Source organism: Micropterus salmoides, unplaced genomic scaffold, assembly GCF_014851395.1.
Source record: "Micropterus salmoides isolate LMB-PRFRI ecotype aquatic unplaced genomic scaffold, ASM1485139v1 Ms_hic_scaffold_1, whole genome shotgun sequence".
Classification (NCBI taxonomy): Eukaryota; Metazoa; Chordata; class Actinopteri; order Centrarchiformes; family Centrarchidae; genus Micropterus; species Micropterus salmoides.
Genome location: NW_024040040.1, coordinates 47,399,167 through 47,415,726, shown reverse-complemented (window position 1 = coordinate 47,415,726; position 16,560 = coordinate 47,399,167). Strand labels below are relative to the sequence as shown.

Sequence of the window (16,560 nt, the reverse complement as noted above, 5' to 3'; positions counted from 1 at the left end):
AGTCTCCAAGGCAACAATTTTGAACCTGCTGACAGAGGTGTCTGCTCTTCTTTGGTAAACACACCTCTGTGGCTAAGCTGAAGGCCATTCAGTATTTATATGTCTATAGGAAACACCCTTCCTAATTACAATGTGTCATCTGTCACGCTCACACACTCAGGAAACGTAAATCACTGCACAGCTCCCTGAAAACACTAAAGTAAAACTGTGGTCTGGACTTGTTACTAAAAGTGTAGCCTGTGTGCTTTTGTTACAACGTGCCAATGAGCTGGGAATATGTCGGGCATAAAATTAGAAAGGAGCTCCTCCCGAGAGCAACATCACGCTACCTGCATGTTTCAGAGAGGCAATTTTGATCTAAACTACTGAACTAAAAAAAAAAGGACACAACAGGGGCCATGAAGTCAACAAGAATTAGCTTCACGTTCATTTCTGCATTCATGCGACTGCACATGTATGAAAGTACAGAGCACAGTGAACAAAAAGAAATGATCACTAAGAACTGGATTAAGGATTTCTGTTTTGTATTCTAACACATACTTGCTTACTCTTTATACCATACATACCACTACTGTACAGTACTTTACTTTAACCCCTAAACACTAAAAAAAAACTTTATAACTATAAAGTATTTATAAGTAAATGTAAGGACAATTTAAGTGTTTATTATAGTATTTGTCAAAAATTAGAATTTCTCCCATGAAGACATTTTATATTAGTACAACAGTAGTACAGTATTTACTATATAGTCATTAATTAACAGTTTATATGCCACCTTACATTTACGAGTTACACGTTATAGTTGTTGACCAATACATTAATAAACACTTACCTCTAACTACATTGTAGTATGTCATAAATATAAATGCATTAATTATCAATATACTGCTCACAAATGCTAAACAAGGGAGTTAAAGTGTTTATTGTATAGCTTTATTGTTTATACTGTGCATACTTCATTTTGGTTTCATTGCTCATTTTGAACATTATCTTTATTTAGTTTTACGCTTTTTGCCGCTGTTTTGACCTTCTGGTTAGATGCTCAACTACACCACATTGTAGTGGTGCTCTGTTTAATGGCATGTTACAGTAGAGTCTGATATAATCTAGTCTAGTCCAATACAAAATTCATTCTTCACACATGACCACTTCAGGGTGTCGAGGTGCCCTATTCATTCAGCACAGGGTCACATTACTGTGAACAAATTTGGTGTCTTGTTACACTGAAATTTAGATTTAAATCTACCAGAATGGTTTCTTCCCACAGTCGAAAGACATGAAAGGTGAACTTCCAATTCCCCAGATTTTCCAGTTACTCCAATGGCACATTTGGCAAATACAGAACAATCAATATAATGGACTACATCAACAAAATATGAAAATGCAGTTAATGAAACAGAACAAATTGTTTTAATAATCAAGTAACAGCTTCAAAGGGAGTTTTAAATAAAATTAGTCCTTTATTCCACAGTTTTGATGAGTCAGATCACAGACAGTGACAGGCCAAGAGAATAAAAACTTACACTTTGAGAAAACTGGGGAAAAGTTCATTTTGAAAAAGTGGAGAAAAATTTCATTGAGAAAACTATCTTCCCATTACAATGCCCGAGGAGGAGAAAAACACTTGACTAGAGTGAATAAAACTGCACCTTTAAAAAAATTTGCAGTCATTTTATTTAATTAACTAATTCATGTACTTGCTAATGAGCCAGTAGTTCTGTTAAAACATGAACATTAGGTAGCAAAGTTTTTCCAACAGTGATGTGCAGTCAAAGAACAAAGTATTGCCATGCATTCGCTGATAATATAAAGGCTTTTAAAATGTGGAGTTTTTTTGTCCAAAGATGGCTTGGATTGATTTTGCCCTCACACACTGAAGCCAAGACAGACAAACCTCCCTGTTGTTCCAACAGGGACATATGGCATTTTGGAATCAAACCCTTCAAAAACCAAGACAGTTTTCTCTCAAACTTCAAACACAGTACAGACACTAACATTTGGAAATATTGAGCAGTCTTTTGTAAACAGTCACATAGGATAGTGCTTTACAGCAAGTGCATTGTTTATCTGTTTATGTGCTTTTGTGTGTATATATGGCGGCAACAAGGTGAAAGTCAGTTGTTTATTGTTTCCCTGGTTGCCCAGTAAAGCATTAAAGGCAAAGTAATATTCTGCAGAAATTGGGCAGTACTGCTGGGTAACGCAGTCTGTTCCTTGTGTGTTCACAGTTAAATGGTCCACACGTGTCAAACACATCCTAAGAGAACAACTCTCAGTCCACATGGGCGATTTATTTATTCAGTTTTTGTCTTGCCAGGGTGGCTTACCACTGTGGCTACCGAGCCGTGACCATCCACAGGCCCAGAGCCACGTTGGCTGCCAGCAGGGCGCTGCCCGCCAGCAGCAGGAAGAAGCCAATAAGGTCGCGCTTTTGACGGTCCGTTACTACAGTAACCAGCGTGGCCTCCAGCAGGGCGTTCAGCATCCACTGACCGTCAAGAGCGAAACACGGCACGGAGTTTACTACTGCTAACGCACCAGAGAGGGACACCACATATCTGAGAGACAGGTGGGTTAAGGACAATACTATTACACATACATTTCACTATATTGTCATTCAGCCTTAGAAACGTCATCATCTAATGCGCGCACACACACTCTTACCACATGGTCTACTTAGCAACTGTTACTCCAGGTTTTTTTTTGTTTTGCTGCTAGAGCCTTTCTTGGTCTGGAATGAGCAATAGCTTTTGGTGGCTAATGATAGCAAACTTTATACAGACACCACTGTGTAACTGACATTACTGAGTCAGTTCTTGCCATTACCGTAACTCTCACACTATGTTTCAATCAACAGTACCACAACACAACTTTTTTTGTGATTATTTAAGAGTTACAATCAGCCATTCGCTTGTGAAGTACATCAGCGCATCTTGATTGAGAACCAAAATGATTACATGTTAAAGAATGGGACTATCATTCAGAAACAATAGACATTACAATATGTATAGCAGAAACAATTAATCAATTAGTTGTCAACCGCCAGCTATTGTGATTAAATAAATTTTTTTTAGGACAAGTTCTCTAATTTCAGCTTCTTAAATGTGAATATTTTCTGGTTTCTTTACTCCTCTATGACAGCAAACTGAATATCTTATGGTTCTGGACAAATCAAGACATTTGAGGACGTCATCTTGGACTTTAGGAAACACTGATTGACTGATTAATCCAAAAAAATTTAAATAAATTGACATTGAAAATAACCGTTTATTGCAGCCTTAATGCTATATAACCACTTTCTAGAAACTTAGATCATTTTGACTGAAGAGTACCGTTCCTTTTTCGAAAGCCAACTCCTTTTTTTGTTCATTCGTTCGTTATCTGATTATGGAGTCCTTTAAACATGAAAGGATACTTGCAGAAGGTCTCCAAGAAGACGGGAAGATCCAGGTTGAGGAAAGCAAAGCGGGGCACAAAGTTGGTCAGACTCACTGGGGGAGACAAAACAAAGTGTTACGGTCAGACTGCAGGAATTTGTGTGGTTGCAGAGTTCATCATTACAGAAAGAATGCAGGAATACTCTTGTGTTCATCATAAATAGCAGCAGACAAAACAACAGGCCTCTTCCTGCCCATTTATTATACATAATTTAGGACTGGGGAGTCAGCTCAACACCTACACTGTAAACAGCAATTATATGAATACGAATTACAGATACAAGCTTGTGCCTCCTTCTAGGGTGGGAAAAGTAAGTAAAGCAATTTTTGCTTTAATATTTACAAAAAAGGAAGAATGGAAATATAATTTATAACCTGAAGGCCTAAGATACTTTTATCAAACGTTGTTGTGTTGTAACTCCAATTCACCTTAAAATGCCGGTTGAAGTTCTGCTTCAGCTAAGCATTTTTAAACTTAGGAGTGAAATCATAAAATAAACAGGAAGAAGGGAGGTGAACGTAGCAGTGTAACACACTGTACGTACCAGAGTACTGAAGGTGCGGCGGATACCCCACAAACAGCATGTGTGTGTTTGGCGGGTGTGTGACACGGATGAAGCGAGTCTGGTTCTCCAGAGAGGGAGTGACGCAAATGAGGGCATAGCGGGAGTATGCGGCGCAGTCGTCGTTGGTGCGACACACTCGCGTCCCAGTCACCATCTTCCGCACCGGCATACAGGCGTACTGCGGCCACAGCATTACAGAGGAAATGCAAATATAAGAAGTATTAGAACAGATTTGAACTTTTCCTGATGTTGGCTGTCTTGTGTTCTTTTTCATAGACCACTTTTAATTCGCACTTGTGGTCCATTTATGACCTTGGATATCTTGTTTACTGTCTTTTTCCATGACCGTGACCTGTTTTTAAAGCAAATTTGTAAGACTGTCATGCAAAATGTGCCATATTTTGCAGCCAACTTACAGGACGTGCAGTATCATCAGCAAAGCACAAATAAGTCAAGAAGAAATGTGATACTTTTATTTTAATCTAGCATTAAGATTGTATTTTCATCTTTTAATAATATAATGTTGAAATCTGGTTTTGTGTATTGTTCATAACTTTTTTTGTGCGTTAAAGTCATGTAGTTGCAAACAAAGCAGCACAAAATGGAAATAAAAGGAACTCAGTGGAAGAAGGAAGAAACATAAATACGCTTGACTGTCTGAAAGGGTTGGAAACCAGCTTACATGATGAAGCAGTCACAAAAAGTCCCAGCCTGTCCGTGTGTGTGTGTGTGTGTGTGTGTGTGTCACCTCTCTCTCTCTGCTGTTCCTGCCCTGTGGTTTCATGTAAGAGAAGCAGAGGTCTGTCAGGCTGTTGTTGCTGCAGCAGTCCATCGTTCCATCCAAACGCTTGAAAGCTTGAAGAGAGAGAGAGAGAGGGGGAAAAATAGCTATATATAAATGGAGGAGAGCGACAGGTTGATGAGATTTGTGTGTCAGACTGGACACTCGTTACATAACACACATAAAGAAGGATATCACTGAGGTTTTCTTTTTTTGAGTGGTAAATCTACAAGCACCAGATGATTAGACAAGGACACAGTATCACACATTTTATGACATAACAGATAATCCTGCTGACTCATACATCCCCAGGACCTCTGGCTGTGTACTCACACATAATTTGACTGTGACATATTGATGCACTTAATACAGAATGCAACCAATCGCGAATCTTCAGCATCATCATCAAAATAACACGACTGAGGAAAGATGTGAAATCCAAATGAAAAAGTTGATAAAAGGTCAATTTAGGGCTGAACCGACAGCTATTGATGACCAAAATAGTTGCAGATGAATGTTCTGTCAATACACTAATTAACTAATTATAGAAATTAACATTTTTGGCATTTGTTGCTAATTATAAAGTCTCATTTTTGCCACTGGAATAATGCTACACCACAGAAAAGCAACAGGAGCTCTGATTGGCCAGCTGTTGACTTCACACGGCTCCAGCTTACAGCTGGCCAATAACAGCTCCCGCTGCTGCTCTGTAGGTTTGACCTGATTAAATTTTTAAGCATCACACTGATGCAATCACAAAGAAAAAGAAATGCTAAAGAAGGAGACAAATTAACTAATTGAATGACTCTATTCCAGAAGCTCGCTGCTGACTTAATTTAAACTTACAAAACTAGCAGCTGAGGTGGAAAAGTCAGTTTTCATTTCACTTTAAAAATATCTTGTTTATACTTAGACGGACCTCTGGGTGTTCTCACCGTACAAACGGCACACTCACCTCGTCCGTGAGCCCAGCTGGGCTGCAGGCTGGTGCTGGGGACACAGTATCCAGTCTGCGGGCTGTGAGAGAGGTGAGACAGGCAGTTGCTCCAGTCCTCCACTCCCTTGACCGGACAGTCCTCCAGTCTGGTCACTATGTCCCCAACTGACAGACCCCGGGGACCTTCAGCCGCAGAGCCCTGCTCAAAAGACAAAGGCAGATATGAAAATTAGCTCAAAGGTCACAAGAGCGCAGTTTGATGTGCTTTATGGTTTGAATCTTGCATTAGCTGGGAAAATCCAGGAGGGGCGGCCATTGGCAAATATATTTTAAACCCCAATACCTTAGCGCATATAAATAAGGTGCGATGGTGTGATTTTCAAGAATTTAAGAAGTCACTAATGGAAAGTGAATGACAACTTCTCACTTTGCGACAGGCCTGCAAGAACTCCCAGAGACAAAGAACAACAAAAGTTGAGAGCCCTACTCTGACAACTTATGCCAGCCCAAGTAATTTCTAATTACTATATAATTAATTGGTAAGCACTTAATCAAGACATTTCCCGTTTATATTTCTGATAACTGGAAGCGAGTGTGGATTTGCTACTTCCTCTTACCAAATTAAGGTAATTTACTACAATATTTTTATGCCTTAAAGATATTTAACTCGCTATAAAAGGTTATTTATTACTGTGACATTGGAAACTATATCAATATAGTAGCGAGGCAGTGATGATACCCTTAAAGGATTATTACATTTTGCTGAACAAAGGTCAATGGGACAATAAAATGTTCCTCACATTAAGTCCGTGACGTACAAGGTTAAATATTTAGATAGAAGTAAATAAAACGTTTGGCACATAAAACCTGCTTCACTGACCTGGACGACCTCGGTGACTAGCGCCCCGGTGCCGGTGGAGTACACGGGAAACAGAAAGACGGGCAACAGGAAGAGGAGGGCTAATGCTGCCACACACAGAACAAAGTTGTGCCAGACTCCTAGAGAAAGAAAACAGAAACATTTCAGCTTTTACTTACTTTTAAATTGTCTGTTTTAGTTTAGATTTTTTTTGTTTGCTTATGTGTGTTACTTTATTTTTATGCATAAGATTGAAAATTTACTTTTTAAAACATCACTTTGAGAATATTAATTGAAAAAAACATTTCTTAGTATTAAAGTGGGACTGAAGCTTTTCTGGTGTGCACACCCTCATTAAATAAATTAAAACCCGTACAGGTATGAAAAGATAATCATTCCTGAAATGCAAAATGTACATAGCCTTCAAACTTCTCAGATATAACCGTATGACCAATATAAGCTCATGAAAAGCACACAGCAACACCAGGATTGTATACTAGATATACTCTATATGTATACTGTTGTAACAACTGTTTAGACTGCAAGATGCCGTGACAAAACAGTAACCACTGCTCACTAAAAATAACTCTATACCATCTTAATTATGTTAGACGATGCAGTCTCCCAAAATCACGAGGACAATTTCCCAATGCAAGATGAGGTCAAGGCAGACACTTTTAGATCTTATATTCCTGAAACATGTAGTACATACAAAGCTTTATTAAAACACTGATCTGTAGTGACAGCAGCATCAAGCAACAGGTTAAACAAAGTCTCTGGAAACGAGAAAATGAATAACTTAAGATGTCTGACGAAATTCTTGGAAACCCTCTGATTATTTAATAATGTCTGAAAAATTGAGGCACTGCTTCCAAAACAACACAGTAAACAAACTTATAACGCTGCATCACCTATATCTACAGGAATAAATAATAAACATGTTGTGTGAGAGAAACCCCCTGCGGACAGAGCGATCTCCGCTGTGGAGAGAGAGGGAGACACAGATAAATAAACACAGCATGCTGTTATGTCACCACTCCCCTGATGGGAATAGCATCCTGCTCTCTCGGTTTTGTCATATGACTTGATTGGACGTCTCAGTTTGGTGCCTGCAGTCACCACCCCAGTTATTTTCTTGTCACATTAAGCAGAGGAAATGCCTGGAGGAATTTTAAACTAGTTAAAGATACAGATAGTTTTAAAAGCAGCTCTTCACTGCCCTCTAAAGGCTCCTTATGGCAAATAGAAAGCACCATTTAGTAATTTTACATTTTCATTAAGTGTCATGCTCCTCAACACTCAGACAGCATCTGCGGGGAGTTTAGAGTCTCTAACCACCAAATCATACTGACATCCACGTCTCTGTTTCTGCAGGATTACCACTGCATATCCCTGAGAAATATACCAAAAAGGAGCATACGACATGTAATGTTTATAATGACTGAAAAAATGATTATTCCTTTATAGCTTGATGCCAGTCCCTTCCGCTACGTAGCCAAGATGGCGACAATTGAGGGTGAGAGGTGTCCAGCATTTTGACCATTTTGAGTACACCATCCAGGTTCGCAGGAGTACACTGCATTTTGCCATAATTGTCAGCGTGAATGCACCTGTGCACTCAAAATAAGGGCGGATATAGTACGTAAAAACACATCTGGTTAGCAAGACACACATAACTTTATTAATGCTCAGTATCAGTATGAGCAGATGTAGGAATTGTGTATACCAATGATTATAAACCGCTGCCATCTTAAATAAGCATGCTACAATAAGGAGTCGGCTTTAGCTTGGATTGTGGATCAATTCTACTCAAAGAAATATTACTGGGAACCATCGCGTTCTCTCCAGTTAAATTAAAAACATAATAAAACATGGTTACAAACATCAAAGTAACTTCTAGCTAACAGCATTATTCATAATGACCATATAGTCAGAAGTAAAAAAAAATCACTTCGCATCGCAATCATAGTGGGCTGATTTGACTTTGTCGGGGTTGATGTTACTATACTTTACACCAAACCTTGTGATTCTTTTTAACTTATTTCGCTTTGCCTGAATCTGCCACAGAAAGAGAAACCTGTCTCCTTTCTCTCTCTGATTATTTAACTTGTTGAGTTTATAGATGTTTTTTGCAGTTATTTGAATCATCCAAATTATTTTTCTGCTGCTTCTAGCTGCCCTGTTGACTCCTTTCTAATCAAAAAAATTGTTCTTGACCAGGCTGCAATGAAAATAATCCGCCTTTAACTGGCTCCCACAGATGTCTCCTATGGTGGCCTGTAGGAGACGTCAGCCGCATTCATGCGTGAATAACAGCCAGCTCCACCAATCAATTCATTAAAATCTAATTTTCTTAATTGCACAGTGAAATGATTTGATGGGAAGCAGCTGTCTGGTGTTCAGAAATAAAAAGACCTCAGAGTGACCTTCACTGGCAGAACAGAGTAGAGTATTTAACAAAATGCTTGTAATAATTGTGATTAATAGCTGTGATCACATTAGCTGGCAAAATAATCAGGATGAGCGTCTCTACTATGGAGTGATCAAAACGTCTTACCGGCACAGAAGATGCGGAGCTGCTGAGTGGGTGATATGAGGCTGAGGTGTGTGGTGAAGAGGTCCACAAACGCACCGGGATACACCACAAACACAAACATGCCGAAGCCGTTCACTCGCACTTGCTCCCTGGGGGGACAGAAAAATATTACACGTCACAAGAGGTCCAAAAGACAAAGAGACCACATTAAAAGGCCCTGAAAATTTATTTTCTCAATCAGCTTCTTACTATGAGTGATGGGATCCTGCATCAACACTTTATTATCTACCAAAAGATGAAGGTGCAAACACATGCTCAGACGCAAACACAGATGTGTTTCTATTTACAAAATAAATCTGAGGAACACCTATGTGTTCAGCTAATGTCACTTATTATCAAACTAAATTCAGCAAATTACAAAGCAATAGATATTTTTGTTGAGTCTCTGCTTTGATTTGGAACCTTACGTATTTATGTTATAAAAAGGTCACTTTGTTAAATAAAGATATTGCTCATCATTTTTGGTTTTCAGTTTTTAATGAAAGGTACACAGATCAATTTAAACAGATTTTCACCACTACCATTATAACAGTAACATGACCAGCTGATCCCAGAGCTGTGCAGGAGAACTGATCTAATTAAAGCAGCAATGTAAATACTGTTTGTTGTTTGTCAGAAAGTTAGAACACAAAGTATCTTGTTTCCTGCTAGCCCTTAACGCTGTACCTTGTATTATAAAATAGGTCAGATATTTGCTAAAATGAATGTATAAGGTGATTATGAGATCACATCATCAGTTGTCAGTCTACATAATGCAACTCATTCTCACTTCCGGTGTAAACAGGAAGTTAAAAGACAACATCACAGAGTTGGAGCCCTTCATTGTTCCTGGAATACATAAGGTCAGTAGCTGACGTGTTTCATCCACTGTTTTGACAGATCTGTCACCGAGCAATTACTGACAGTCATCGTTTGTCGACTCCTAAAAAGCTCATGTAGTGTTTTATCCAATGATGTAGTTTTCACTAATACAATCAGATAATAATAATCATTATTATTGAAAGTGAGGTGAGCTGATAAGCTGATCACAAAATATCTGACCCTCTTCAACCCCCTTGTGTATCTACATAGACGAACATTGGTCACCTCCCATTTTTTCTGTCTTAATGGCCTTGGATGCTCTTCCCTCTCCCGGCTGTCATGGTAACAGATTGTGTGTGTGTGTGGGAGCGTGTCTGTGTGTTTTACCTCAGTGCTGCCACAGCGTGGCCCAGCTCATGTATTACTCCGCTGAGCAGCAGGGCAGTGAAGAAGTAGGCCAGTTGACTGGTGGGCAGATTGACACCAGGGACCTAACGACAGAAACAGAAACACAACATGAACACCTACAGGTATCCTTAAGGTTGAAATTTTCATTTTTGTGCCTCTTTCATATGATTTTTATGAGCTTTTTAATATTTCATAGGAGGAAATTTTATTGAACTATGATGTAATATGTATGCACTGCACATTTGGCAAATAAACATAATGTTTGTTTCACCAAGATGTGTTTAAAAACTTCCTACCCCCTCTGTTTTCTTTTTCCTTCTTCAAATTAATTGTTTCATGTTTTGCTGAAGCTGTGGTTTTCTGTGTGGTCTGCATTTTGTGCCGCTCTAGGCTGAATATCTGGGTTATAAATGTCCTACTAATAGCTTCCCATGAATCACCACCAGTGGTCTACTGGGGATACTGCTCACATTAATGCACAGCTATTTGACACCTAAAGAAAAAAAAAATTAACAGGAAAAAAAATGCTAAATAAGAGCCCTTTTCATAATTGGGGGCATTTTTCGCCCCCTCATTTGAATATCACAGGCTTTGTATGAACGCTCAAGGACATTTATGCGCTTAACTCCAGTTAATCTCTGACCCAGTGCACTAAACAAGAGATACACAACGCTTTACAAATCTAATTTAAGTGATTATTTGATCAAAAGAATATCATGTTCTAAAGAGACACTGAAACTGGGGGCACAAAGCATCCCCTGTCTGTTCACTGTATTTAAAATGTTACTTAATATAGTGTGAAGAACTCATCATGTATACATACCACCACCTGCAGGGCCTGCTGACTTCCTATTCGAGGGTTGTCTGTGGTCATCTGAGCGAGCGTCTGCTGCAGCGTCTTTGTCAGCAGCACCACTGATCCCAGCATGGCTACTATACCGAACACGAGGCCGCTGTTGAACCTGGGAGACGCGATATTGATACAACAGAGCAGTCATTTCAAGCGTTGCCATTTGGCTGTTCTTTACGGCACTATAAAAGTGATAAATGAAAACTAAATAAAAACCTTGCAAAAAGAAGCTACGGTGTAAAGGCTGAACTGTGAATACATCAAGCTTTTAGAAGACTGGCCCACTTGTCCATTAAGTGATGAGAACATCATCACTTCAGGCATTTTGCTGAGTGACAGCAGCCACTAAAATGTGACTTAAATGAGAAAATGAAGGATTTTAGCATCTCTAACTAAGTGATACTTCAACAAGTGTTGGCAAATTGGCTTGTCTTTTATATACAGTTGGGTACCAATCAAATTCACTTTCGTTTTTAATTCCGGTAGTATAATAATAAAAAAATGTATTTGTATTATACTAAAGCATTAGTAATCAATTAGTTTCACTGGGAAATCATTCAAAAAGATGGCGTTGCAAAATGGACTGAGGAAAGTACAGTAATGATGCAGGAAGAGTTCAGGTTAAAAGTGTAGTTTATCAATGAAATGGTAGTCCTCACCACAGGTAGAGGGCTCGGGGGTTGATGCGGGCGCAGTACGCAAACAGCCGGTTGAACATGGTGGTTTGCCATCTCAGATGGAAAGGAGACAACATCAGCCCTCGACTCGCCAACCATGACTCGTAGCTGATCCGATGTGTCGCTGACGACTGCGGGAGTCAATGGGACAGTGGAAAAAGTTATTTCAGTGCATTCACCAAGAAGAGTGTGCAGTTAGTGGTGTGATTAGAGACTGGATTATTTAACACCAAAACCAATATTGATATTTGAGAGTTTAAAATATACAATATTCATTTTTTATATGAACACATATTTTTGTTAAGGACCACAAGAAATGTATGAGTGGGACATTTTCACAGTTCTAAATCTGTCTGTGCTCTCTGGTGGATAAACTATGTACTGGTGTTATTTTTTTCAAAACCACCTAATTAAATGTCTTAATTATCATAACATAGACTCATACTAATCTGTGATATACGGTATAGTATAGTAATATATATTTTAATACGTTCGGCTGTAGCTGTTCTAGTATCCACACTTTGTCTTAAGGCAAATTCAATTCTTAACTGTCCAAACTAGGGGTGATCCCGAGTAGTTGAAGATTCGATGCTTCGATGGGCGGAGCCTGATTCGACTGTCAATCTCACAGTCGGAGCTTCTCAGCAAAACAAGGATCATGCCATTTTGACGAAATAGATCCCCGAGGCATGCAGTTGTCGGCAGCAGTAATGCACGTAAAACTCTGCACAAGACCGGTGAATGACGGGTGAGAAAGAGAGAGAGCGCCTAAGTTTAGCTGGAAATTTACAGTGTAAGTTGAATGAAAAGAGACTGCAGCTCTGCAGCTTTTCAAGATTACACCCCCCCCCTTCGACTATAGGCAGGACTTGACGATTCTGATTCGACTATGTATTTCGGGGACAGCACTAGTCCAAACATTCCAAAAAAAACAGATACACAAAATAATTTGTGTCACTCTGCATATTGCTAAGACCAAAACATGTTTGGGAATATTACTGCAATGCCTAAAATGTGATTTCTAGACTATGAGGTTGTTACCCATTACACAATACATAATTGCCTGATAGCTGACAGTTTCTGAGTCAATTTCACAGATTGGTCTTTTCAAACTATACCAGCGTTTGATCGATTTGGGTTTTTCAATGGCCGATGCCGATATTTAGAGAGGATGGCAGCCGATGGCCGATCATCATCATTCAGATGCATTATTCTTGACAGTAAAAGATATAATTACTGATAGCCAGTAATGGTTTTTGATTAGATCTGCTGTCAATTAGGATGATATATTGGCCTCCTCGAGTGCAGGTATCGACCCATGTCGATTATCTCAAAATGCCATATATCGGCCTGATTAATCGGTCATCACTAACGTATGAAAATTTTAGCCTTATTCCTTCAGCTCAGCTGCCTGTCGGCTTTTGGACATTAAAAGCCTCAGGCACTGAATAAGTGGTCGTTCAACTCACTTTCAAAAACTTCTCGTCACTTCAAAAATCAGATTCATTTCATTTTAACACACAAAATTGATTTAATTTAATTAATTTCATGAAGCAACAAAATGAAAATCCATCATAAAAGAACAGTGCTCATGACCATGATCACTATAAATATACTATATCTATCTAGATATAGATATATAACTATAAGAGACCGCAATCAGTCAAAATAAGCAAAATTATATATTTTTTAAAATATTTCAGCCTTACCTTTTAATACACAAATTCATATTTAAATTAACTTGAATACCAAAATATGTGCTCATAATATTTAGGCTGCCATTAAAGGAAAAGCTAAGCTAATTCTTTAAACAGCTGAGACAGTGAGATACGGACTTGAGAGCAAATAAAAAAATTATATAAAGACATAATTTAAAAGAGTTAAATATTGTCATATCCTAAGAGTACAACAAGTACAAGGCTTTAGTTCTTCAGATGATATTGGTATAAAAAAGCATCTCTGCATCACCCGGAGCAAACATAAAATATCAAAGAGTCTGCAGGATTTTATTAATGATCGTGTATCAGCTTGTTCCAGCTTGTTTAGGCAGAATGTATTTTTGCTTTTGGATAAAAAATTTACAAACAAAAAAAACGTATTTATAGTCTGAGAAAGAAATTGAACTTTATTTTAGAACAATCCCTTTGTCCTCCAGCAAAAAAGGCTCTGAAGATACTTCCTGTCTGTACTTGCCCGAAGGTTTTTCTGTTATTTTGTTTCCCATGAATGTTGTTGTTTATTTTTTTTTTTTGTTTCTTTGTTTGTTTTGTGTCTGTAACCCCTTGTAATATGTACGTTTGTATCCCTTATGTGTTGTGTGTCTCATTTGCAATGTTCAAGTTAAAATGTAATTATTTAATTGACCAAATACACACACAACACACAACATCTATACACGACAAAACGTTACTGCTATTTGCTGCTGTATTGATTTTACCGTTCAACTAATTTTTTTTTTTATTAATCTGCAGGATGCTTCTATGAAGGATGATGTCATTTGCCAAGAGTATTGATTGGTCAAATCCTGCTTCATAGTAACATCATCAAGGTGGGAGGAACAATCACTCCAAACACATGTCGTGAGCTTTAACATAGTCTCTAGTCCTGAGGCTGTTTTATGGTCTATTAAGAAGAGCATTAATTTATCCCCGTTTCAAAGCTGACATCGTATTTAACTAGCAAGACAAGAACATATATTCACCCTCAGCAGTGTGTCGGCGAGATAGACGGCACACCAGCCTGCCATCACACACACCAGCAGCGGCACAGGGATCATGGTGCATCAGAGGACTCTCCGAGGACAAACTCAACCCAGCGGCGCTGTCTCCATCACTCCCTCTGCCCGCTCTTTAACCCGCAGCCAGCCGCGGTTACACATTTAACACCACAAACAAATGTCACCTAGTTATATAAAATATCAAGGCTGTTTGCAGAGCTTGCTGTGGATACAAAGAACCGTCAGCACTGTGCGACTAACTTCCGGGTTGCGCTTCTTCTTCTATTTTAATAACAAAGATCAACCAAACCGAGCAATACCGCCGCCAAGTGTTTAACTACAGAACTGCCCTTTTTTGTTCCTTGAAATGTATTTATTTTACTTTTCATACATACCCGTATTTTTGCATTGGGAGTGTTGATGTTGTCTTATACAGGAATTTATTATTGTTCTGTTTTGGGAGGATTTGTATATTTGAGTCTGTTACATGTGGTTTGATTTGCTTTTGCTTTATATGAAATGTTTTTATTAATCTTTTATTGTAATATCTTGCTCACTACTGGCACCTGCCCGGGGACTGCAGATGAGAATTAGCTTTTGGCCATTTCTGGAAACATACATATATTGTGCATTGCCAAAAAATAAATAAAAACATAAACATTTCTCCACATTCTCTATATACTATGCCAGACATCACTCACGTTCCCACAAAACTAATTCTTGCATGTTTTATGTTACTAATATCCAGTGTTGGGATGTAACAAGTTACATGTAATTTAGATACGTAATTTAATTACAAAATACATGTACTGGGGGAAAATGCGTAATTAAATTGCAGTTACTAATGAAAATGTCCATGATTACATTGGGAGTTACATCTGAATATTTTCTGTAAAAAGCTTGGCTATATGTTGATTAATTTGTTGTTTGCATGTCATATATGTTGTTTGAATTTGCAGCGCCACCCGTCAGCCAGTTAAATTGCATCTCAAGCTGTCTTTTGAAAATGTTTAACAGCTGAAAAGACTAGAAATTTAGTAAAGTAATCAAAAAGTGAATAAATGTAATAAGTTACATTACTTTGATAAAGTAATTGAAATAGTTACACTAGTATTACATTTTAAATATGGTAACTTGTAATCAGTAACCTTTACATTTCCAAAGTAACCTTCCCAACACACATATTCAGCTACACAAGTGCTGTCACACTTGCTGTCCTAAAGTGCAGTGAGAAATTTAGAAATTAGGAGCAGAATAATCTTTTGTTAAGTTTGTCAAATTTAATAAAGTTCTTTTTTTTATTTTGCACTCTTCTGTGTTTGATGTAAATTATAACTGATAATAATAAAGATTTATATATTTATATGTTTCAACCAGCAAGTTGTGCTGAAAACTAATATTTAATGGTGACGTTAATCTGTGTATTGTATTGTCATTTATTCTCATTTTATTTATGTGTTTTATTTTACAGAACGTTTACTCTCGGGTTTATTTTTCCTTTTAATGCATTAATGATTTTTGTGGGTGACTCATGCATGTTTTCTAACTTTTACTTCTGCTGTCATACTGTATTTTGTTTCTAAAATAAAACAACAGTCAAGATTACTTTGGCATTCATTTGAACTATTATGTTTGAAAGGAAGATAGCAAAAAAAGCCATATCTTTGCATCTCGACAGTAACGAGAGAGTCTAAAGGCACCACTAGCCCCCTAAAATGAAGCACAGAAAAATCAATGAGGATTTGCAGAGCTACTTTGGCTGAGCTGCAGCAAAAAAAAATGAAAGTGTGGGTCTGGATATTTGATTTCATCCTTCCAAAAGGTCAGCGGGGGGTAAAAGGACACCAATAAATGTTGATGGTCTTACTCAGATGCAACAAGAAAACAAGCTCCCAGTCTGACTCACTAAGCCATACATGTGACCTAGTGAAA

The 16,560-nt window shown here is 38.1% G+C and overlaps 1 protein-coding gene across 1 annotated transcript; it reads right to left on the bottom strand.

Annotated features, from left to right (window-relative positions):
• Positions 1-1,437: 1,437 nt before the first annotated feature.
• On the bottom strand, positions 1,438-14,688 carry mbtps2 (membrane-bound transcription factor peptidase, site 2). Its single transcript, XM_038731878.1, has 11 exons — positions 14,614-14,688; positions 11,895-12,043; positions 11,209-11,347; positions 10,365-10,468; positions 9,138-9,265; positions 6,602-6,720; positions 5,740-5,920; positions 4,752-4,858; positions 3,983-4,181; positions 3,416-3,491; positions 1,438-2,558 (listed from the first exon to the last, which is right to left on the bottom strand). Exons 1-11 carry the CDS (start codon positions 14,686-14,688, stop codon positions 2,336-2,338), a joined length of 1,500 nt encoding a protein of 499 aa, XP_038587806.1. The 3' UTR covers positions 1,438-2,335.
• Positions 14,689-16,560: the final 1,872 nt, after the last annotated feature.